The sequence below is a fragment of the Cervus canadensis genome, chromosome 8, assembly GCF_019320065.1.
Source record: "Cervus canadensis isolate Bull #8, Minnesota chromosome 8, ASM1932006v1, whole genome shotgun sequence".
NCBI classification, from domain to species: Eukaryota; Metazoa; Chordata; class Mammalia; order Artiodactyla; family Cervidae; genus Cervus; species Cervus canadensis.
In genome coordinates, this window is record NC_057393.1 from 53,629,421 (window position 1) to 53,654,507 (window position 25,087).

Below are 25,087 nucleotides of genomic sequence, written 5' to 3' on the forward strand. Positions count from 1 at the left end.
AAACCCTAGAGATGCTCAGACAGTACTGACTCCAAGTATGTGCTTCTCTGATGAATTTCCCTTGTCTCCTATTATTGCTTTGTCTTTGGAGATTAAAAAAAGGAGAAAATCTATACCATGGGAAAAGTGGAGAAAGTTAGAAGTGAAATAAACCTTTAACTAGAGATTGCTCAAATGATCACTGCCAGAAATGTATGAAGGATGGGCTCAGTGCTGAAAACGATGATACTGGAAAATCCATGAAAAGCAGCATAAACAAAGGGATGTCAGATCCAGAGGATATGGTGGTCTGCCATCCCGGGGTCCGGTGACCACAGCCAGGCGGTCTGTCTCCTCAGGTGTGGGGAGAAAGGCGAGGGTCACCTTGGGGTGGAGCTGCTGAAACACTACAGTCAAGTTTAAAAGCCAGAGGTTGGGTGATAAGATATGGCCTCTGCCTTCAAAAGCAAAATAAAGAGATCTGTTAACAGACTTCACAACTAGAAAGGTGACTGTGATGGATAGAACAGGACAGCAGGCAGACACTACCTCTGAATATGTACAAGGACTCAAGGTTGGCAGGAAAAGCTGGGACACCTTCAGACTAACGTTGCCCCCCTACCCAGATACACTCTTGACTCCTCCACCTTTGGTGGCTGTCCTGAGTAGATTTCACCAAGAGTTTCAGACCCTCTGGCCACAGGCCGGTTCAGCCACTGGGGCACCCAGCAGAGGTTAGAAACAGGGAGGAGGGTGAAGGCAGGGTACTTATTTCTTGCCCCGGCTGCATCCCTGCAAGGTCACCTCAGCGGGCTCTGTCCCTGGACACAGTCTTGACCTGCTCAGAATGGCTGGCTGCACATGTCCCTCCCGCCACATGCTGTATGGCTCTCCCCGCCCCACATCATGAGGGCCTGGGGGTAACAGATGGGATGCCACTAAAGCCACACAGAGGTCACTGCCCTTTCCACTGTGGGCCCCCTACACCCCCACCTTTGTGAATAAAACCTCATCCGGTGACCCTTGTTGAGGCCCCCTCATCCTTCCTGTTGGGGCCCCAACTGACATTAGACACCAACAGCCCCTAGATCTTTTCCTGGCCGGTCTCAGGTGTCACGAAAAAAAAAAAAAAAAAAACAGATCACATATGCAATGGGGAAGAAAATGATTCCATTTGAAAAAAAAAACCGAGACAAGACAAAAAGCTTATAAAAGCCTATGAAATGTGTCTCCTAACTTTTTCTCCTTTTTGAGTCACCATTGTACTTTTGAGTACAATTGGTTAAAAATTAGTGTTCAGAGACTTTTGAAATTGTTGGGAGAAATGGTTCCTCCCTTAAACCAATAATTGAATTGCTTAATTGAGAACATAAATCTCTGTTGTGAATATTGACGGTTTCTCTTTAAGGGCTCTGTATGGTACACCTACCAGCCTAGGCTCCATTGTTTTATAGACGTGTCAGGTAAGTGCTTTTAACACAAAGTATTCCTCCCTTGGTATGTACTAAGTAATAAAAGTTAAGTTGTTCCTAAAATGATTTTTGTGTTTCTGTTTCAGCTGTGAGTTAGCCTCTGCTTTTTAAGATTAAGAATGTTTCTAATGCAGAGTGTTATTAATTAGTTTTCCCATAGCCCTTGTGTTCAGGGATTCCATGCCTCCTGAACAAATTGCTAAGCAGTTAATGGAAAACGATATTTTGTTAGGCAGAATGGGGAAAGTGTCTGATTTATTCCTAAAACAAGGTTTTAGAGTAGGGCCCTGGGTTGCTAGATCACGGATGTTCGTATGGATTTAGTTATTTGTTCAAATACTAATTTTTTTTATTTCAGCATACTATTTTGGTTGTTCTGTTTGTTTTTATATGCTTGTAAGCCACAAATGTTCCTTACTTTTCAAGAAGTCTTAGAAACTGGAAATGAGGAGAGAGGGCTCATTAGCTTAGAGAACTTTCTGTAGTTCTGTTCAACAACCACTAGTAGAAATATAAGGCTGAAAACAATACACATGCAACATGTAAGGGGGTGGGCCCCCACCTTATTAAATTGCCCAGCAGCTGCGCAAGGGAAAGAATCACTAAAGAAAGGCAAAATGACAAGCAATAATCACAGCCAATCAGAACAAGCCAAATGGGAAAAACTCACCAAAACCCCATAAAGATGTGAGAATAAAAAAGAAATTAACCAGAGTCATACCGGCATAAATAGCAATATGAAACATCAATTAGAGTCAAGAAAAGATAGATGAGGAAGAAACTGAGTTATGGAAGGGCTAGGCTGAATTTTTGGCCGATACCCAAGTTAGGAGCACAAATTGCTCTTGCCCATAGGCTTGCAGAAGTGTCCAAGACACTTGGCTGATGACTGAGAATCTAAGCAGAATGAGTCCCTTATGATGAGTTTAGTTGTACAGATGTTCAGTTTGTATGATAAGGGAGGGGTAGATTATATAATGCTAAAGAGCAACACCGCCCCCCCCCCCCGCCCCCACCGCCCTGCCCCATACACATACATGTAGGCCAAGTTTGGTTCTGAAGGACCTTGTAGATCACAGGGGCATTTAAAGCCATTTTCCTGGAACATATGCATACATACACTCATGTCCTTTTATACTGCTATACCATTACTTATGCCAGTTTTTCCTGTTTCTAGAAGCCTCTTTTATTCTTCAACCATTTAGATTTGGATGCATATCAGTGACCCTCAATGAATTACTCTTCCCTCTACTCTGCTTTCTCCTCCTGCCTAGGTGGGGGATGCAAGATGAGGTGTCCATGGAGGGGAGAAGCCCTTTGGTGAATAGGTTAAGGGTCTACCATAGATAAGCTTGCAACCTCCCCCTTCTGCAGAACGTGGATACTTTTGAGGCCTTCTCTCCTTCAGCTCCCCCAGAGGGGGGCACTTTGATTGCTGGGCCTCTAACATGGGATTCCTCTAGGGTAACAAATTTTCCTTCAGAAGAGTATCTGGAATAACCATTTTTTGAAGGGGGGGTTGTTTTTTAAGATATTTTGTAAAAATTTTTTTAATTTATTTTTTAATTGAAGGAAAATTGCTTTACAATGTTGTACTGGTTTCCACCATACAACAATGCAAATCAGCCACAATTATATATATCACCTCCCTCTTAAGCCTCTGTCCCCTCCTCCCATCCCACCCCTCTAGGTCATCACAGAGTGCCGGGCTAGGCTCCCTGTGTTACATAGCAACTTCTGACCAGCTATCTGTTTTACACGTGGTAGTGTATATATGTCAGTTTGGCTATGCCAGGTCTTAGCTGCAGCACGTGGGATCCTTGATCCTCATTGCCACATATGGGATCCAATTCCCTGACCAGGGATCGAACCCAGGTCCCCCACACTGGGAACGCAGAGTCTTAGCCACTGGACCACCAGGGAAGTCCCTGGCATAACCATTTTTGAGTCTGTCTCTGGCTCTGCAGCCTCACCATTGTCCACATTATACAGTTTCCTAGAGTATAAGCTCATAGCCCAGCAAGTCCATGAGCTCATCCTGTGAGATGATGTTAGAAATGGACATGGACTATTGCCCACAACGGCGACTCTCACAGCTGATCTTAGCATGGTCAATGGAGAAGGGACATTCAGCTGTTATTAACTGTTTATCATGGATCCCATACTTTACAGACATCATCTTTATAAAGCCCAACAGCGAAAGCCCTCCTAGAATACATGTGTAACCAAAGTTAGATTGATCAGCTGGTTGCAGCAAGGAGGAGCACATACTAGAATTGTGGGAGTTAGATAAGATAACTTGTTGGAGCTGAAGTTGATCACAACATAACCTTGGCAGGGATTGGTCAGAATCTATAAACTAGGGAGTTGCTGAAACACCCAAGAGATCTTTAGAACACAAAAGTCATGTAAATACACACCCAAATTCATAGCAGCATTACTCACAACAGCCAAAAGGTTGAAGCAACACCGATGTCTATCAACTGAAGAATGGATAAGCAAAATGTATACACATATGATGGGATATTACTCTGTCTTAAACAGAAAAAAAAAATCTGATACATGCCACAATATGGATGAATCTTGAAGAAATTATGCCAAGTGAAACAAGCCGATGACAAAAAGGCCAATACAGTGATTCCACCCACATGAGGTACCTAGAGTCATCATATTAATTCAGACAGAAAGTAGAAAGGTGGTTGCCTGGGGCTGGAAGGAGGGGAGAACAGGGAGTTGCTGTTTAACTGGTTCTGTTTATGTGTTTTGCAAGTCACAGAACAGTTTTGCCAAGATGTGATTTTTGTTTGAATTCTCAGTTCCCCCACTTCAGACTAGCTGTTAGCAGAGCTGATTTTGAGCTTATCAGTCTTGCTTGTTTATTCCTCTGAACAGCTGAAAGTAGTGGATTCAGGATTCCAACCCAAGGCAGCTGTGATGCTCAGCCTGGGCTTTTCAACCATAGGACTTCCCTAAAGGTGAAAGCAGTCTTTTCAGATCCACACAGCCCATTTGTCCCCAATCCATAACAAATGTAATTTGACAACAGCGACTATTCCAGGCATCATAAAACATACAGGTATATGGCATCACTTGGCCTCCAGGACCTCACAGACTGAAGGACAAAACAAATAGAACTGTAGGGAAGTATGATTCATTCGAGAAAGCAAATGACCCTGTGCCCTTGTAAAGTATCTATATAACTGTGATAGTGCTTGCTTATATTTGGTTAAAATCCTTTGACAAAGAAACAGGCCTCTTCTTTGATTACTAGAGATGAGTTTCAAATTTAAAATGGAAACATGTAACACATTTACTTAGGTTTCTCAGACATATAAACAATGGTGTTAGCATCTTTCCTAAGGAGTAGAATTTAGATAGAGCAGAAAAAGAAAGCAACAGTAATTTCTCACATACACACCATAACTTAATGCTGGGGTCAGCAAATTTTTCCATAAAGGGCTAGATAGAAAATATTTTAGGCTTTGCAGACCATTGGCAGCCAAAGACTAGGTAAACAAACTAGCAAAGCTGTAGTCCAATAAAACTTTATTGATGGACACTGAAATTTGGATTTAATGTAATTTTCACAGGTCATAAAATATTATTCTTCTTTTTAATTTTTTCCAGCCAACTGAAAATATAAAAACCACTCTTGGCTCAGGCTGTAGAAACAGCAGAGAGGCCGAATTTGGCCTGCAGCTCTAATTTGCAAGGCTTGTGTCTCCAGTTGTAGCCGAAGATCCAACAACATTGACAGCACCTGAAAACTTGTTAGAAATGCACACCTTCAGGCCCCACCCCGCAGCCACTGGAGGACATTTTAAGAACATCACCTGTATTCATTTACACATTCAAGATTGAAAAGCAGTGGTGTGAGGTCTACACAGTCTCCAAAGCCAGATTGGTGAATCCCAGTGCTATAATACAACTTCTCTGAGAAGTGCCCCTGGGAAAGTTCTAAGCTTCTCTTTGCCTCAGTTTCCCTACACACAAGATGAGGATGATAGCACCGTCTCCCTCAGCATGGTTGTGAGAATTACACTCACACACAGAACTCAGTATTTGTCGTTACTGTTACAAAATCTTGTGTTATTGTCCCAGCGACTGCTCTGACACAGGCACTATGGAGAAACCGTGGCCCCGAGAGTTGGAGACACTTGTTTAGAGTCACAAAACAAAGGTCTTTCTGTCTCCAAATTTATCGTGAGGATAATGAAGGATTTAAGGGTACAGAAGGGGTCATGCTCCCTAGGGACTCAGATCTTCCTATTCATGTGTCCTTTCTTTTTTTTTTTTTAAGATTTTTTTCTCATATAGACCATTTTTTAAATCTTAGTGAATTTGTTACAATATTGTTTCTGTTTTATGTTTTAGCTTTTAGGCTGTAAGGCATCTGCAATCTCCAGCCAGGGATCGAACCCACACCTCCTGCATTGGAAGATGAAGTCTTAACCACTGGACCACCAGGGAAGTCCCAACACATGTCCCTTCTAAGGATTCCCTCTCAATAGCCCTTTGCAGCCCTTATTCCTTATATATCACCTCCCCTGACAGTGTGAAGCTCCAACTCCACACACAGGGACCTTCCCCCAAATCTTTACCCCAAGTTCCCCTTTCATTCCTTGAAATTTATCCTCCATTAAGTTGCACAGTGTTTTTTTTTACAACTTCTCCTTCTAGTTGTGGATTGTAAATTTTCTCTCTGCTGAGTCCTGTAGCTGGCTGACTGTTTTTCATTATATTTGGAGGCCTCAGGGAAAAAAAATAGGCAATTCCTTTATTTGAGAATCCTGACATTTATTAGCATAATAAAACTCTCAAGATGAGATTGCAGTTTTCCAGACAGTAATTTCATTTGCAGGACAACTTACAAGGAATTTATTTTAAGACCAGGTAAAAACTAAAATCTATGAGACATGCAGAAAGTGCAGGCCCCAAATAAAAGGAAATAAATGTGCTGGGCATGGAAAACTCAGCTGTTGTCTCTCACAAGTTAATTAGGGGTGACAGGAACAACGGCTTAGGGAATCAAGTTCTCAACCCATCCTCGTCTGCTTTCAAAGCTGCTTTTGAAAAGAAGTTTCTTCTTGTTAGTTCCTTCTAACACCTCGAAAATCATCACATCATATCCCCTTGACACTTGAAACTATTGTCACTGTTAAAGCAGTGGTCACCAGCAATACCTTCCGTTTCACAGAGCTCTCATATTTATCATTTGACTGATCTGCCAAGAGGCCTAGTGATGGCCATATAGGAAGTTCTCTTCTCAGTTACACTGAACTTCAGTGAGGTTAAATGACATGAACAGAGTCATATGGTTAGTTAAGTAGCAGCCAAAACTCTAATTCGATTCCTCAGAGTCTAATAGAAAGGAGGTAATAATAATAGTAATAATAATAATAATCAGGTTTTAAAGCAATTTGCAGTTCAGAAAGCCAATTCTCTCAATCACTTTCTTGCATCCATTCAGGGGCCCTGTGATGCAGGGAAATAGGAGGGAGGCCATGGAGTCAGGATGCAAACTTTATATTATAAAACACGTTTGTATGATGGATCCTTACCCTGGCTTCCCCAAAATGCTAAGCCTGTGGCACATGCTTATATGCTGCTGTTTCACATGGGAACAAAGTCCTACGGGACCAGGAGAGAAGAAAAACAAAAAAAAAAGGCAGAAGTGAGGCAGAGATGGAAGGGATGGTACTGATCCAGCTACTGCTTGTTTCATCATGACCAGTTGCTCGGTCTTATTGGACTGTCTTAACATGTCTTGCATAAGAAGAACTGCCTCATGGTACAGTCCATCCAGAAGGGAGGAGGAAGGGAGAAGAACTGATCACCAGCCTCTGTCTTCCATTGATCCAAGATTCTCTGCATGGGGAATTAACTTCCCAGCTCTCCTGGGTGGCATGGTGTCTCAATGCCTCTGCAGTAACAGAAGAACAGCTCATAGCACCACACATGGCAAGGCACCATTGGCCAATGCTCATGTAAAGCTGATCAACATGGCGGGGAAGAGTAGAGCTCATCCAGAACTGGTTTTAGTGGTGGCGACTGGAGTAAAACAAGTGGCAAGTAGCCAAGGTGATCTGAGGAACAGGTGAGGTCAGTGGTGGAATACAGCATGAGAGATATCTGATACAACTATCAAGTAAGGTAACCAGTTCACTGATGGCCAGAGTCCATTCATCCTTTTACTCCCACCAAATACAGTACTGCCAGCATTATAATACTAGTCAGTTTCAGGGTGTGATTTGAACCCAAGTCTGCTTGATTCTGCAGCCTATAAAATTCCCATGATAACATGTCATATATAAATACGTATAATCCATAAATGTGAAACATGAGCATGCAAAGACACCAATGCTGAAAGTTATTGAGGAGTTACTGAGAGAGTCTTCTTGTTAATTAGAAGAATGCACTCAATATAAACATAGTATAAACAGAACATACTCAGTATAAATAGGCATGCAAGCATGCATGCTCAGTCACTTCAGTCATGTCTGACTCTTTGTGACCCTATGGACTGTAGCCCACAAGGCTCCTCTGTCATGGGATTCTCCAAGCAAGAATACTGGAGTGGTTGCCATTTCCTTCTCCAGGGGATCTTCCTGACCCAGGGATCGAACCCGTGTCTCTTACATCTCCTGCACTGGCAGGCAGGTTCTTATGCCTAATGCCACCTGGGAAGCCCAGTATAAATGGACAGTAGAATCAAAATCAAAAGGACTGTGAGGATAGAGCTAATTATTTGAGTAACCTGCATAAACAGGACCACATCCTAGAAAGCAAAGGCCATATCAGAGGTCTACAAACCATCCTTGGATTTTTAATTCTCCCTGGGGCTTAGGCACATCTGTAGAAATACATGAAACCACTGCCTCAATATTGCAGAGCTGAGGCCAAGATATGATTCCAAGAAAAACGAGAGACGGCAGAAGAAGAGGGTAATACAAAGACAGGGCAATGCCGTCTGTTCTGGAAGCTGGGACTCAGAAGCCTTAGGTAATTCCAATGATAATATCAATGAGAACAAATATCATTTAAGATACAGTACCTATGCCTTCCATATAAACCCTTTACAATATTTCTTCCCTAATCTCCATGACTTTATAAACAGCGACAAATATAACTTACTAGAAATCATTGCTGACAAGTGTTGGAAAACTTTCAACAGAAGTGCATTCATTCAACAAACATTGATTGAACATCTACCATAGGTTAAATTCAGAGTTCGGCACTGGAATTATTTGGATAATTAAAACATGACCCAGCCCAGGTGGGATGCATGAGACAAGTGCTCGGGCCTGGTGCACTGGGAAGACCCAGAGGAATCGGGTGGAGAGGGAGGTGGGAGGGGGGATCAGGATGGGGAATACGTGTAACACTATGGCTGATTCATATCAGTGTATGACAAAACCCACTGAAATGTTGTGAAGTAATTAGCCTCCAACTAATGAAAAAAAAAAAAAAAAAAATGACCGTGTACTCTAGGAGCTCAGTTTAGGGCAGCCCTGACAAAATGGCTTTATTTTCTGAGGTCATATCTAAATTTTTCAGGAAAGAGCTGCATCAGCAATTAGCAATTTCTGTCCTGGGCACAGGGTCAGGAACCACCAACACATACACTATATATTTCATATTTGTTGAAATATACTAATCCACTTGTTCCTCTGGATGTTAGTGGATCTTCCAGAAGGCCATAAGGATTTGAGCTGGGAAGTTCTTGAGTTCAAAAATAGGGTGCCCAATGAAGTTCAATTGAGAAGGGGGAAAAAAATCATTCAAACAACAGATGGTAGTCTGGTGGGCTGTCCCTCTGTCCACAGGGTTCCTGCAGCAACTCTCCCCCTGAAACAGTGATAATTTCCTCCTAAAAAGGAAAAAAAAAAAAAAGGAAAATTCACTTATAATCAGAAAAAGGGAATAAATGTCCACCAGAGAGAGACCGGTTCAAGATAGAAAGACTAAGAATATGTATCTCCCTCCTCCTCATTCAAATTTATAGAAATGACAGAAAAAGTGTTCTTAAAAAGAAAGAAATCTATAAAAGCATGGGAAAATAAGAAGGAAGGCCACCAACAAAGCAAGACCAAAATCAATATGTGATGAGATTGTCAGAGGAGTGAATGTAGGGCAGGGGGGAGAACAAGTTGTCAGAGCGCAGGTTGGGGGAACCCCAGAGGACAGAACTCTGTGCCTCAGGCAGGTGAGGACGGGAGGAGAGGAAGCCGAAGCAATCCAAACAGTTCAGACAGTTCCACTCCCAAAGATGAGCTACTCACTGTCAACTCCAACCTTCGCCACATGAAGAGGCTGGATTTGAGAAACAGGAACTGTATCCACAGATGAACAAATAGGAATTTCAAAGTTCAAAGATTCTCCCCAAAGCCCAAAACTTACAAACATTTAAGGAAAATCATAACCATAAAAGAAAGATGCCAAACTCAAACAATCGAAATGACTCCCAAGAAAATATCAGGTTTATAAAGCAAACTGAGTCTTTCAGAGATATGTATTAAATTCCTCAGTGAAATAAGAAGATAAATCACCCATGAAACAAGAATAGACTATTACAAAATAAAAGAACCCATTAAAGAACCTGGAAATGAAAGGGACGCCCATTTAAGTTCAAAACTTTCTTTCAATAGAAGACCTGGAGAGTGGAATGGACGTTAACTAAACAGCAATTGAGTCGCCAGGAGAACTGATACATCAACACATCAGTAAGAAAAAGACACCTGAGTAGGAAAATGGACAAAGGATATAAACAGATAATTCACAGAAGAAATCCAAGTGGCCATTAAACATGTGAAAAAATCCTCAGCATCAGTGGTAATGAGAGAAATACAGGCTCAACAACAGTGAGATACATTGTCTGCCCATCTGGTGGGAAAAAATTAAAATGACTGATAATCCCCAGTATTGGCAGCAGTGTGGGGGAACAGCCTCATATAGTTTTGGAAGAAGCATGAATTGGCGTTACATTTTAGAAGGGCAGTCTGGCAGATCTTTACAAAGTAAAATGTGCATAGTCTTCTAGCCAGCAATTCCAGTTTGAGGGATCCATCCCAGAAAAAGATTTGCATGTGTGCCCAAAGTGACACATACAACACTGTTTGTGAACATGAAAACCTGGAAGCTACAAAAGTGACCAGTAAAAGGAGGGTGGAGAACGGAATTGTAAGATACATCCACACCAAGGATGTGGTGCATGCCTGGACATGAAAAGATTCCACAGACACATGTCAGTAACAACCAGCTTGTCCTGATGATATACAAATGTAAGGTAATGTTTTAGTGCTTTACACAGTGATATCTCATTGAAACCTTCCTGACCCTGAAGCTGCTGCTGCTGCTAAGTCGCTTCAGTTGTGTCCAACTCTGTGCGACCCCACAGACGGCAGCCCACTAGGCTCCTCTGTCCCTGGGATTCTCCAGGCAAGAATACTGGAGAAGGCTATGGCAACCCACTCCAGTACGCTTGCCTGGAAAATTCCATGGACGGAGGAGCCTGGTAGGCTGCAGTCCATGGGGTCGCTAAGAGTCAGGCACAACTGAGTGATCATGAAGAGGTGAGTATGATTATTAACCCTATCTTACTGAGGAGGAAGGACTTCCCTGGTGATTCAGTGGTAAAGAATCCACCTGCCAGTGCAGGAGACAAGTGCTCAATTCCTGGGTTGGGAAGATCCCCTGGAGGAGGGCATGGCAACCCACTCCAGTATTCTTGCCTGGAGAATCCCCGTGGACAGAGAAGCCTGGAGGGCTACAGTCCATGGGGTCACTAAGAGTCAGATATGACTTAGCAACTAAACAACACTGAGGGAGAAACTAAGGTCCCAAATTTGAACAGTTGCCCAAAGTGACACACAATAATGTAGCTGGGGTTTAAAACTTGGAGCTTGATTTCCAGGACTATGCTTTCAAAACTTGCATTCAAGGATATATCGTGAAAGTGTTAGTTGCTCAGTCATGTCTGACTCTTTGTGACCCCATGGACTATAACCCACCAGGCTCCTCGGTCCATGGAATTCTCCAGGCAAGAATACTGAAGTGGGCTGCCATTTCATTCTCCAGGGGATCTTCCCGACCCAGAGACTCAACCCACGTCTCTTGCATCTCCTGCATTGGCAGGTAGATTCTTTACAACTACATTATCTGGGAAGCCAGAATCATGGTGAAAGTTAAATACAACATGGATCATGGATAAGCGCAAAAGGCACAGTGCTCAAAACAGAGAAGGTGCCAACATCCACACACCCCTCCTTCCTCTTTCCTATGGTTGAAATGTAAGTAGAAATCTGCCTTGATTCTGGTTAACTGAGTTTTCCAGGCAGTTCTCTCCTCCCAGCATCTAACTATTTGTAATTGGATAGTTTTCTATGTGCTTTACTTGAAGTTAAGAGCTGCCCTAGAAACCTGGGGACATCCATGAAGAAAAAGTAATGCGAATTCCAGAGTCCCTTTTAGAGCAAAAACCCAGTGAGATGGCCAAGTAATTCTGTGAACATTTCTACACCCATGAAGCTCGGGGAGATGGGGACCCCTCTGTTGTCACAGCTCTGTCTCCTAGAATCCTGGGCCCCACCTTTCTGGGTCACCAAGCTCCACTGCTGGCTTTTTCACAGGTAGTACTGAAGCCACATTAACACAAAAGTTGTTTCTTTTTATGCACACTGTTTGAAAGGCAACATCTCTTCTGATGTGAGGTCCCTGGCAGGGGAACAAATAGAGTTGTAGGAAATGAGAATGTGCATGCTGCTTCACAGTTATAGGGCGCTGTTACATACAGTCCCCATGTAAGACTCACTGGAGCCAAGCTAAGTATTATTTATAAGACATTTGTTTGCCTAGTTAGGGGACTTAAGCTCAGCATGCATAAGGAAACTGCCTGAGGTCACACACAAACTAAGTGGGACAGCTGTATTTGGAACAAGAGGCACTAGAAAAGCTTCTCTAACTGCAGGGTTGCCTGCTCAACTTCAGCTAACCCTATGAAGCTGCCGGAGGGTTGTCTAGAACATCCTCAAGAGGGACATCCTCGAATGAGCTGGGGGTGAGACATGGGCTTGGACAGAAGGCAAGTCAACCAGCCAGCCCTCTTCTCACTCAGGTACTCAAGGTGAGAACACACCTGTGCACCAGGGTTGGAAATGCCCACATGAGTAGAGAGTTGCCCAGAGAAGAACAGCAATTCCAGAGCCTGGTCTAGACAATCTCTGGTCTCTCCCATCAGGATGGTCTAGATCCCTGTGACCCTAAAGACTTTCTGGGGCTGCCTTCTCACTCTCCACCCTCATCTCTTAGAATGCCCACAGCCTGGCATTTCCTGCCCTCCTCCACATCAGCACCCCTAAGAGGAATACCTTGTGGAAATCAATGAGATCCGTGAGTGTCGCATGGCGATTGGGGTCCACTCCCAGGAAGCTGTAAAAATCCCCAGAGGCATCCACAAGAAAATGCTTGAACCCCTTCTGCAGGCGGTAGGAGAGGGTATAACCCCAGATTTTCTCACTGACCCGGACCAGAAATGCACCCTCGGTCATATTCTCAAGGAGATCTTCGGCATCTTCTCGGCTGATAATTCCTGGTTTTAAAAAAGAAAAGAAAAAAATGTCAGCAGATTCTGCAACCCCTTTCTCATCCAGCCACACTTCCCAGCTCATCCCTGCCCCTCAGCCTCTGTCAAAGGTCCAGAGAAAAGGGGAGCCTCAGGAGCTGTCCAGCACTTCCCTTATTCCAATGAGGGACCTCTTGGCCTGGAGCAACTAGCGGTGGTGAGCTTGGGGGCAGACTTTCTACTAAGACCCCAATTTAGCATGCTTTCCTCCAAATTAAGCCACACTAATTTGGATTAATTGGGTACAATCGGGCAAGCAAAGAATTAATAATGAGCCGGAATTATAGTGTCTATTGATTACAAATACAAGTCAACAAACATTGCCCTGTGGAGATCCTTGAGAGTCCTGCTTTAATGAACAGACCAGAATGACTTATGATCATTACCCTGGTTATCTCTCTGGTACCTTTGAGTGAGCATCTGAAAACAGTGGTTCCTCTTAGGAAGTAAAAAGATTTCCTCTGTCTATCTATGGACACAAGGCAACCAGTGTCTTAATAGGGGCACAGAATTAAGCACCACTTCAGCTCAAAGAACAAAACATTCTCAGGTTCTGCAGTCCTATACAATGTGATTTCACCAGAGTATGACAGTCAGGTCTCACCTTAGAGGTGCTTGTGCATCAGTGTCAATCCCCTGAAAGGTTTTTCAGGAGCTGCTCTCCTCTGGGGAGTACCAGAGGGGCCATGTGTCTGGTGGGTCAGGCTTTGGAGGGCAGGGTGGTGGGAAAAGCAGAAGGAGACTTAGTCTACCTGTCCACCCCTGCCCGCACCTGCCTACAGGACCTTCAGCCAAGTCCTCAGCCTCTCCAATGTCTTTTAATATTTAACTGACCATCTTAACGTGTCTATTTCAAGGGCATGTTATGACTTTCAAGTGAGACCAAGAATGGAAAAATCATTTCATAAGCAGAAGAGCTGTGGGAATGCGGGCTCCGGCTCTCACCTGTTATTTGGGGGAAAGGTAAATTTGCAACAAAATGTTCTCTTACACACCCACTTATTTACCATCTACATACATTCAGCAGGGTTCTGCCAGTCACATGGCAGAGGGCAGAAGGTGGCTGGGCTGCTCATCACACTGACCCTGAAGGCACTGCCCACTGTCACCCACCACCCCCACCCGCCCGCCACGGCACCCCCAGGCCCTCTGCCACGATTCAGTGCAGGGACACTCCCTTCCCCGATCTTTCCGACTTCACAGGAGGAGTGGCAGGACTTCCCTGTGCCCAAAGCAGAGGACACAGGAGCCACCAGCCCAAAGCAGAGGACACAGGAGCCACCACACCATCACAGGTTCCCTGTTAAGATAGCCAACAACACAAATTGGGCCAACTCTTTCCTCCTGGGCCCAAGGATTTACCAGGAGGCAATCAAGCTAACAACCCCCACCCCAACCAGGCGGGATAAGCAGAAAACCAAGAAGAGTGAGGGAGTGGGAAGCACCCCCCCCCCCACAGGGCACCCGCAGGATGGCACATGCATCCATGCAGGAGGGTAGATGCCCCCAATGGCCTTGGTGGGTTCAGCTGGAGAAGCCACCAAAAGAAGACCAGCCAAAAGGGCATCCCAAGGATTTGTCAAAAGACTCAGCCACCTCCCTGCCCCAGTACCAGAAGACCCAGATCCCAAAGGTGGCTGGGACGGAGGGACAGGGAAGGAAGACAGAGATGGAGCCAGGGCCTGTGAAGAAGGGCCAGAAGACATCACCTCTGTCCCAAGTCAAAGTACCTCAAGCTGAAGCCCAGTGTCGACTGGCAGTGGAGAGGAGAGTTAAAATGGGTGGAGATTAAACACACTTGATGTCACTTGATTTTTTAATAAGCAAAAGTGACCAGTAACACCACAATGACAATGCCACGTCTCTCCACCATCTAAAACCCTGGAAGATCTTTCCACTGACCTCCATCTGGCAAAGCCTGGCTCAAGAACAGTGGACATCAGGCTCCGAATGCCCGCTTTCCGCCGGCTGACCTGGAATTCTCACTGAAGGATTTCTCTTCTCTCCCAGGAATCACAGGCTGCCAGTCACCTATACTCTACCTTTGTGTGGGTTAGAAAACATCCTTCAAGGTGGTTGAACTGGAAAAAGGTGCCTCTCTGAGCCGAAAGGACTAAGTTTACATTTCTGCCCTTCAATTTGTTCTCCCCTAAACCAGCCCCCATTGAAAGTGAAAGTGAAAGTTGCTCAGTCGTGTTTGACTCTTTGCGACCCCATGGACTATACAGTCCATGGTATTCTCCAGGTCAGAATACTGGAGTGGGTAGCCTTTCCCTTCTCCAGGGGGTCCTCCCAATCCAGGGATTGAACCCAGGTCTCCTGCATTGCAGGCAGATTTTTACCAGCTGAGCCACAAGGGAAGCCCAAACTAGCCCCATTGGCTTCTTTTTATTCATTGCGCATTCTGCCTGACCCATCAGGAAATTGTTTTATCCCAGAAGGTGCTGGGACAGCTCACCTTTGGGCTTTCATGACCTTCTTCCCAGACTCTACAGTATATTAGTAAACCAGCTGGGAACAGCTCAAGGATGGAGGCTGGTAGCCATGAGTTCTGCTCAGCCTCCCTTCCAGAGAGACGCTGCAGCAAGGAGCAGCATCTCCAGCTGTTGTCCCTGCAGGATCCACCATGCCCAGGAGGTACTACCTGCCTGATTCAGGGCAAAGGGTATTATAACTGAGTCCAGGGGTGCCAGAGCCACCACGCCTACCCTATGTTGATATTGTTCAGTCGGTAAGTCATGTCCGACTTTTGCAACTCCATGGATTGCAGCACACCAGGCTTCCCTGTTCTTCCCCTTCTCCCAGAGTTTGCTCAAACTCACGTCCATTGAGTCAGTGATACCATCCAACCATCTCGTCCTCTGCTGTCCCCTTCTCCTCCTGACGACCCTACATGGGGGATGACAGTCTCCTACATGGGACTCCTCTACTGAGCAGTCTTTTCTCGGGGGCTTCCCCTCAGCCTGACCACAGTGTTCTCTGAGCTGCACTCCCGTGTCAGGCTCTTCCTCTCAGTCATCCGTCCTTCCTTCCCTCTGGCCGTTTACAGGTGTCAGACCTGCACCTTGTTCTTAAGACTCTTCCCACCTGTCCCATTCCCTCTTCCCTTCATCCTTCAAAGGCATTTCCTCCAATAAAGTTCGTGGACTTCTGCTTTTGGATGACCCGAACAGACAAAGCAACCTTATCTTTATACTCCAAGTGCCAGAGATGTTGGGGATGGGGGGATTGTTTACTTTATAGCAGTGAATACGCACATGAACTAAAATCACAGCTCAGGGACTTGATCAATAGGTGGCCTTGGGCAGGTGACTTAAGCCCCTCTGAAACCCAGTTCAGTGTCCTCATCTGTTAAGTGGTACTGATTATAGCACCTACGTCTTAAGATTGTTTGAGACTTCATTAGTAGTGTATTAATGTGCTTATCACACATGTGAATGTGCTTATTACACATGTGAATGCGCCTGAGAAGTAATGACTACCCAATACCGTGTAACTCATCTGTACCGGATATACTGAGTACACGACATATGTGCTACCATTGGATGTTACCTCAAGCTGATAGCAGCAATGATCATGGTACTGCCGGGCTGTGCTACTCACAGCCCACACACCCAATCCTCTCAGAGAGACTGCTGAGGGTAGCTTTCTCTGAAGGGGACCACTTGGGTCCCTGGGCCCCAGCCTGGGCTATTCTACATGGGGGACTCACCAGGTAGCTCAAATAATAAGCATCAGTGAACTCTTTTGATACTTCTCTGATGCCTTCCTAGGACTCAAAATTGTAATCTGTCCCAAGACCAAAGGTAATATGACCTCATAGTTCAGGATGGTAAAGACAGTTTTACAGAAAACCAACCCTCAAGAGAATTAATTGGTGGCTGGGGGATGTGACGGTTGCTTGGGGGAAGAAGCAGGTACTATTCTGCTCCATTACTGTGCTCTCCATCTCTCTCTCCCCAGATCACCCTTAAGCTAATCCCACCCTTAATCATATCCCATCCCATCCCATCCCCTTTGACACACTTTACAACCTCCTGGCTGAGGAAATGGAGGGACACACCTCCCCACTTCTGGCTAGGGAGTGAGCTCACCATCAGGACCACAGAAACTTTCCAACTCTGCTAATAACCAAGATCTTCTGCTGAGGGATATAGCCTTACCAGATGATGCTCCAGGGTTGTTGATTATTATTGGAGAATACAGCTACAGATTTTACCTGAGCCAGTTCTCACCCTCAGACAACAGGCAGGAAATGTAGTTTTTCCTGTAGTTTCCAAAAATGCTTTCTTTTCCTTTCTTCCTTTTTCTTTCCTCCAATAAACATTTATCAACCACTCTCTAGGAGCCAGGCCCCACGCTGGGCATCTGAGAGTCACCATTGAGTGAGAAACAATTCCTGCCTTCTAGATCTTTGATTCTGTACTGAAATCAAGATCAGCAGAATTTTTTATGGGGGGGTGGTGGTGTCATGTGAGAGGAGCTCACTGTAACTGGTATTGATAAAGACCATAGAATATGGGCACAGAGAGGTAACCCAGCCAGCTCTGGAGCCCAGGGATGGAAATGCCAGTTAGACTGAGAACAGAAAGGTTAAGACAGAGGGGCAAGGAAAAAGGGGCAGTTTGCAAAAGGAAAGAACACATGATTCTTTGTGGCTGGAGGAAGAGCTGAAGTAGGAGCCGGGCAGTGGAAAGACGTGTAGAGGTTGGCAGGGGTCAGGCCCCAAAGCACTCTCGACACCATTAAAAGGATTATGGACTTCATTCTGAGGGCAGTGGGGAGCCACTGATCCCTAAACAGGAAGGACACGAGAATGTTCAAGAGTGGAAAATCAATTGAAGGGTACAGATTAGAGACATACAAGCCAGAGATTTCAACTCAGTGATGGCTTTCTCACGTAAGGGTCGCTTCACAGCTACATTTCCACAGTTGCAACCTTGGTATCCAGCTCCCAAGCCACTAATCAGCCAGGAACAGTTTCCATTGTGAGGCAGAGGGCCGAGGGTCACATGAGAAGCCTGATATTGACGCCAGCACTGGGCAGTACCTTGGGGACTCGGTGGCCCTCATGGCATTTAGCCTCCTAACAACCCTACCATCGTCAGTTCACAGCTGAGGACACTGAAGTTCAGCAAGACAAGTGACTTACCCAGGGTCACAGAGCCATTAAGTGGTGGGGTCAGAATCTGAACTTAGGGCCTCAGACTCCAAGTCCAGTGCTCTTTGCACTCATGCAGAGACAGTAAGTACTGTGAAAGACACAAGAAGGAGGAGATTCACGAGACCTCTGGAAGTCAGGGCAAGATTTATAGAGGCAATGAAGAGGGATGGGAAGTGCGCCTTGAAGACTGGGTAGATGCTATGTGAGCAGAAAGGAGTGATGATGAGGTGAAAGAGGAGAAGAAGAGGTAAGTGAGTGAAACGTCACAGTGAAGACCAAGAATGGCACATCCATGGGACATCTATATAATGTGACATAAATTTACTCTACCTCTCAGGAGGTTAAGAGACATGGAGAATGGAATGAAAGGTCTAACACATGAATAATCTGAACACCCCTAAACAGAGAGAAGATTGAAGAGGTGGGACTATCTCAAGAGTGAATGTTGATTGCTGTAAAGCCCGAGCGCCACAATGACTGAAGCCAAGAGCCCTAGACAAGCCCGTGCACCACACCTGGAAAATAGCCCCCACTTGCTACAACTAGAGAAAGCCCACGGGAAGAAATAAAGCCCCAACACATCCAGAAATAAATAAATAAAAATTTTTAAAAAGAAGTCAAAATTATAAAAAAGAATGAATGCTGAGAATTAATCAGCAAATAATAGTGAAATGGCACAAAACTACTCAGTGTCTGAGTTTGTCAGCCAGAGAGAAAAGGCAGATTACCTGCAAAGAATAAACAAATTGGTGGCTGACTTTTTAGTTGCAATAACAGAAGCCAGAGGATAATAGGTAAGTAATATTTTCAGGGTGCTGAGAAAAAAATAATGGTGTTTAATGAAACTCTTTCAAGGTGAAAGGAAACTTAAAGATATCTTCAGAAAAAATTTGAGAGTTTGACTACTAAGAAAATTGTAGAGAATATACCTCATTTAGAAGAAATATAATCCTAGACAGAGAATCTGAGATGCTAGAAGAAATGATGAGCATGGCTACTTTAAGTCAATTTTAAAAATATATTGACTTACAAAGTAATGATAATCATGGGTAATTTGAGGGTTTAAAAAAGATAGAACTAAATTACTGGATAATATCTTATCATTTGAGAGTAGGATGATTAGAATTTGTTTAGGAAGAGGTTAAAGATACATATTAACAAAGCATGCATGTGAAATCATCTGAATTAACCACTAAAAGACAGACATTGAGAGTGGTATAATCTCCAAACAACAGAAGTGGGAAGATGCAATGAGAAAAAAAAAATTATTTTTCAATGAAGTGTAAAGCAAGCTAATAACTGAAAAATAAATACAGTGTAGTTTCATTTATATTAAACTGAAAAACTCACAAAGCTAAACAGTGATGTTTGGAGATCAATATATAAACAATATATGAAGCAAAGAAATGATGGACAAAATACTCAGAATAGGGATCATATCTGATGAAAGGAAGAGGAATACATGGGTGAGAAGAAGGCTATGCAGGGGCCTCCAATGACTCCATGCCTTGCTTTTCACCAGGGTCAACAGCACAAGGAAGCAAAGATGTAATCTGGAAACTGAGGCAGAAGCCCAGCATACAGATGGAGGCCCTTGATGGGGACTAAGGGAAACAAGATGTCAGACCTGACCTGACCCACATGTCCCACAGGTGCCCAAGGCTTCTCTGGGGGGTCAGAAGCAATCTGACTCACTGCAACACCCTCTGTGGGGCCTCTGCCCAGAAAAGACAGGGCTGAGGTCAGGGGACAGGCTCTTCAGAGCAACAGCCCCGCTTCCCATGGTTGCATCAGGTGAGGCTGAGAAGGTGGGGAAGGCAGTGGGAACATGTAAGGCTACTGTTCTCTACTGAGAACACAGCAAAGGAGTCCAGGATGACTTTCAGGCTCGTGGCACCTGCACATCAATAGCATGGGTGGGAGTTTGCAGCCAGCACTCCTGGGAGGTGGGGCAGCTGCTGCTCCCCACTCAGGTCTGTTATTGCACCTTGGGCACAAATCCCCAAGCATTCTTCCTGATGCCTCCCCTAATCATCTCCCTGCATTCCTCTCAAATACCACCAAAACTCAGCGTTCACTATCAAAATATTTGCTCCATCTGTACTAACCGACGACAGCCCCGGGAAAGGAGAGGCACTTTAAGCACACTTGTAAAAGACACTCTGCTCTCACGGACCCATAAATCCACACGTTAGCAAATCCTAAAGCAGACCCAGGATTCAGTTCCCATCCCCTCCACCACTTCCATACTGGTCCCTGAAATCATTAGCCTGAAGCGAATCTGAGTAACCAAATGAGCTCCTTTTATTTCTCTGTTAGGGCTTCTCCCCAAAAAGGAAGAAAGGCAGGCAGGCCAGACATGACATTTTACTTTTTATGGGTCTCAATTTATCTGACATGCATATTTCTTAAAGCTTTCACCAAAGCTACGCCTCACCGGCCAGCCAACAACACCTCCATTACCACTCAGCTATTTCTCATTCATTTCTGTGACTTTCCTTTCTTATTGCCACACTTTCCAGACGATAACATTAAGGGGACTGGAATTATTAAGCTCTTCCTTCTCAACAGTTTCTCAGAGCATCCTGAAGCCACGGAGATTGTGATGAATGAGTTCCAATGCCTTCATTTTTTATAACTCCAAATGAAATTTAGCCACAGCTAAGTGCTGAGACAAGGGTTTCACTGGACAAGCTTCTTGGTTTCAGATATATTATGCACAAGGGGCACCATTCCATGCCATGACTGCCTGCCTGTTCCAAGCTGACATGCCAGGTTCAAATCACGGATGCCGCTATTCATGACAGGGTTGCAACCATCCAGCAAAATGACTTCTGAAACTGGCTACATGAGGATCTTGTGTAGCACTAACCTCAACTGTAAGTAAAAATTCATTATTTGATTAATGCCAGTCTCATTGACTGGATTGTGAGTTTCACTAGGACAGTTACTTTCCTCAATATGGTGGCCCTCCATTGGTCTTGCCCACTCAGGACCATCTGTGCTTCTTCTGGCAAGGGAATGGTAAGCTTCTTTTGGGGAGCCACACCTTCCCACTCAGTCTATCCAGTTGCAATGGGATGGACTCGTCCCTGCTCTAGGAGTGGTCATGTGACTCAATCCTAGCCAATCAGAGAGTTCATCCATCTGGCCATGATGGCTGGCTCAGGAGTGGGCATGTGACCACATCAGTCAACAAGGCAGAATATTGGGACTAATACTACAAATTACTTGAGAGAAAAGTATGTCCCCTCATCAGCTAGATTTGAAACTAGGAAAACAAGTGCAGGCATGCTACGTCAGGCTGATGCATTGTTTGAGAATAAAAACAACATGGAGAGCAACAGAGCTGAGAGATGGAGAGAGGCCAGTTGCTGAAAACAAGCTCCCTGAATCAAGCAAAGCCTGAAGCTGGACTAATCTCTTTTGAGTATATCGGTTTGATAGCTTTCTGTCAATTGCAAGTGAATGTAAGTGCCACAAGGGAAAGGAAATTGTCAGTTTTGCTAACCACCATATGCCCCGTACTTAGCACAGTGTCTCACATAAAACAGAAGCTTAATGTTAATGATCAACAAATGATTTAAATACCTTACACAGGAGCCTCCTCCCTAGTGCCCCTGGCCAGACAATTCAACAACCTCGAACTCTGACAAGTACTATTATTACCTCTTCCACAGAATTGTGCAGGCTTCCCTGGTAGCTCAGCTGGTAAAAAATCCTTCTGCAATGCAGGAGACCTGGGTTCAATCCCTGGGTTGGGAAGATTCCCTGGAGGAGTGCATGGCAACCCACTCCAGCGGTCTTGCCTGCAGAACCCCCATGGACAGAGGAGCCTGGCAGGCTACAGTCCATGAGGTCACAAACAGTCAGACATGACTGAGCGACTAAGCACAGGATAAGGGATAAATGAAATATGGGATGTTTGATGTTTACCAGACACAAAGCACAAAAGAAATTTTCACTAAATTACCAGTTAAAACATAAAAGCTGGTGTGACCCCACACATGAGGCAAACCAACCAAACCCCATGAATACAGACCAGTGTACACACGAGGAATGGTACCAGATCAGGCAACACCTGCCCAGGGATGCCACCAATCCAAGTGGTACCTCTAAGCACCTCCAGATAGACATGGCCCCAAGCAGGGGACAGGACCTGGAAGCAGATCAGGGACCCAGATCTTGGCCTCTCTCATACCCTCAGTTGCACATCCTCATGCAAAGTCTAGACAACTGCATGGCAGTCCTGCCCCTGACCATCTCCCCACAAGTGCAGAGAAGACTCTGACACTCAGATGCCCTTTTGGAGAGAAGCGGGGAGTGGGGTAAGACAACTGCAATCCTAAAGCCTATTCTCCCCAAAAGGACCAAGTTAACTAAAGACAACCATAATTAAAAGAATGACACTAAACGGAATGGATGAGAGTTTATTTTTTCTCTACTACCTAGAGGGGTAAAAGGGGGTGGTGATAACTTCATGAGATCAGAGAAATTATAGAAAAGTACACTGCATTTTCATTGTACATTTAAATAAGCTTGAAATGTGGCTGTACAAATGTTGGTAGCACTGTGAGCTCTGCATGGGGGGCAGACAGTCTATTCGTGATGATTGCAGGAGGAAACACACATTAATTGCAAGCCACACTAGCCACACTGATCCCCTGCAGGAAGTGTTTCTAGGAGGCTGCAACCTAGAGCAGGGGACACCCTCCTGCCTTGTGCACTCCTGGGGGCTGATGAGGAGGAGTGTGATCTCAACACGTAAAAGCATCATCTGTATTTTAAATGAAAGCTGTAGGCAAATGGGGCTTCCCTGATGGCTCAGTAGTAAAGAATTCGTCTTCCAATGCAGGAGACACAGGAGACTTAGGTTTGATCCCTGGGTTGGGAAGATCCCCTGGAGAAGGGAATGGCAACCCATTTCAGTATTCTTGCCTGGAGAATCCCATGGACAGAGCAGCCTGGCAGGCTATGGTCCATAGGGTCACAAAGCTTCAGAGCAACTCAGCATGCACACTTGCAGGCAAGTGGCTCTGACATGTGAATCTATAAAGAACTTAATTACTAAACAAGGCAATTTGAGTATGACAGACTTTTACTACTTAAGCATAAGTATTATAAAAGTCATTTCCAGAAAGCTTCTCAACTACTGTAGCAACCAGACTTCATTCTCTAGCAAATGTCAAAGCCACCATATTTGTTTCTAGATAAGCAAAGAAGAGCTCATGGTGGGAAGGTAGGGGAGAAAAGTCATGTGATCTGACCTAACCCCCATCAGACCGGACAAGCCAAGCCTTCACTATCTTGACTGAAGGGCAGTCTGGCCTCTGTTTACACATCTCAGCAGTAGGTGTGCTCATGGCTCCTAGAGGTATTTTATTCCATCTCAGGACAACTAACTGCTAAAACAGATGGTCAGACTGAATCAAAGTTAGCACCCTGTGATTTTCAAAACTGTTCCATTTCTTGAGGCCCCTGACCTGGAAGACATTAGTGATTGGAAGACAGCAGCTATGCCTCCCACCCCAAGGCTTCCGTCTCATGCCTGTCATCATAAAAATGTGAGACCATGAAAAGGTTCTGGCATGAGATGGAGCCCTTCATCCCAGGGCTGGGACAAGCTTGGGGCTGGGGATCCACGGGAAACTAGACTACAGGTCCTAGAGCAAGGAAAACCTAAAGGCAGTTTCCTGAGTCTAACCGATGATAGAAACTTCCCAGAGTCAGCAAATTAGGAATAATCTCTTGCAACCACCAGAAATATGATGAGACCATCAGAAGTAAATTAAATCAAGAACAACAGAAATCACAGTATATTGTTACTCTGTGCTTTTATTTAATCCAGATAGAAAATTAAAAAATCAGTTCTATCGAATCCAAGCCATCTAGATCCTCCAACGTCTGTCCCTTTCCACACACTTTAGTTACCCACACCTGTTGTGCATGTTTTGTGCATCACAAAACAACCTCAGCAAAACATCAAAAATGAAAAAGTATTAGATAGACAAGACACAAAGGGCCTTAAATCAGAAACATGGAACTAGCAGAAAGGAAAGAGTTAAAATCTTGAGAACCCCATTACAATCGATGCTTTCCTAAAGCAAAAAATAATTCCACTCCTCTTTGTGATCTTTTTTTGAGACCCTATAGCCAGTGCACAATTTAAAAAAAAAGAAAAAGCAAAAATGTTCCTTTATTTCTTAGTTGGAACAGCTTAAGCAAGAACTTATGAAGAAAGTAGGTCAACCGACCTACTTTTTTTCTTCTTTAGAAATGTTTGCATTTAGGATAAGAGTTGGTGGAAATTTTCCATTCCAAATTCTGCTCTGGAGAGGAAAATCAGCCATCTGACTTGACATGATGGATGGTAACATGCTAACCATCCCTTCCAAATGACCCATGTGTTATCCCTCACAGTTTTTTTTTTTTTTTTTTTTAATTTTCAAGATGGGTATCATATTCATAATGAAAGAAAATTCAGACTTTTATTTTTTTGTAGGGAAGGCTGCTGCTGCTAAGTCACATCAGTCGTGTCCAACTCTGTGTGACCCCATAGACGGCAGCCCACCAGGCTCCCCTGTCCCTGGGATTCTCCAGGCAAGAACACAGGAGTGGGTTGCCATTTCCTTCTCCAATGCATGAAAGTGAAGAGTGAAAGGGAAGTTGCTCAGTCGAGTCCGACTCTTAGCGACCACATGGACTGCAGCCTACCAGGTTCCTCCGTCCATGGGATTTTCCAGGCAAGAGTACTGGAGTGGGGTGCCATTGCCTTCTCCGGTAGGGAAGGTTAAATACATACCATCTTCCTTTTGTGAAGAGTTGTTTGATGTTATCTTTTTCTTTACTTCC

General features: G+C 44.5%; 1 protein-coding gene across 1 annotated transcript in view; it reads right to left on the reverse strand.

Moving 5' to 3' along the window:
* Nucleotides 1-9,152: 9,152 nt before the first annotated feature.
* SH2D4B (SH2 domain containing 4B) overlaps nt 9,153-25,087 on the reverse strand; it is a 77,702-nt gene continuing 61,767 nt past the window's right edge. The window contains exons 7-8 of the mRNA XM_043476165.1: nt 12,818-13,038; nt 9,153-9,321 (exon numbers count right to left, since the gene is read on the reverse strand). Of these exons, the coding sequence (XP_043332100.1) occupies nt 9,229-9,321; nt 12,818-13,038 (314 nt within the window). The 3' untranslated portion in view covers nt 9,153-9,228. The remainder of the gene's footprint in view (nt 9,322-12,817; nt 13,039-25,087) is intronic.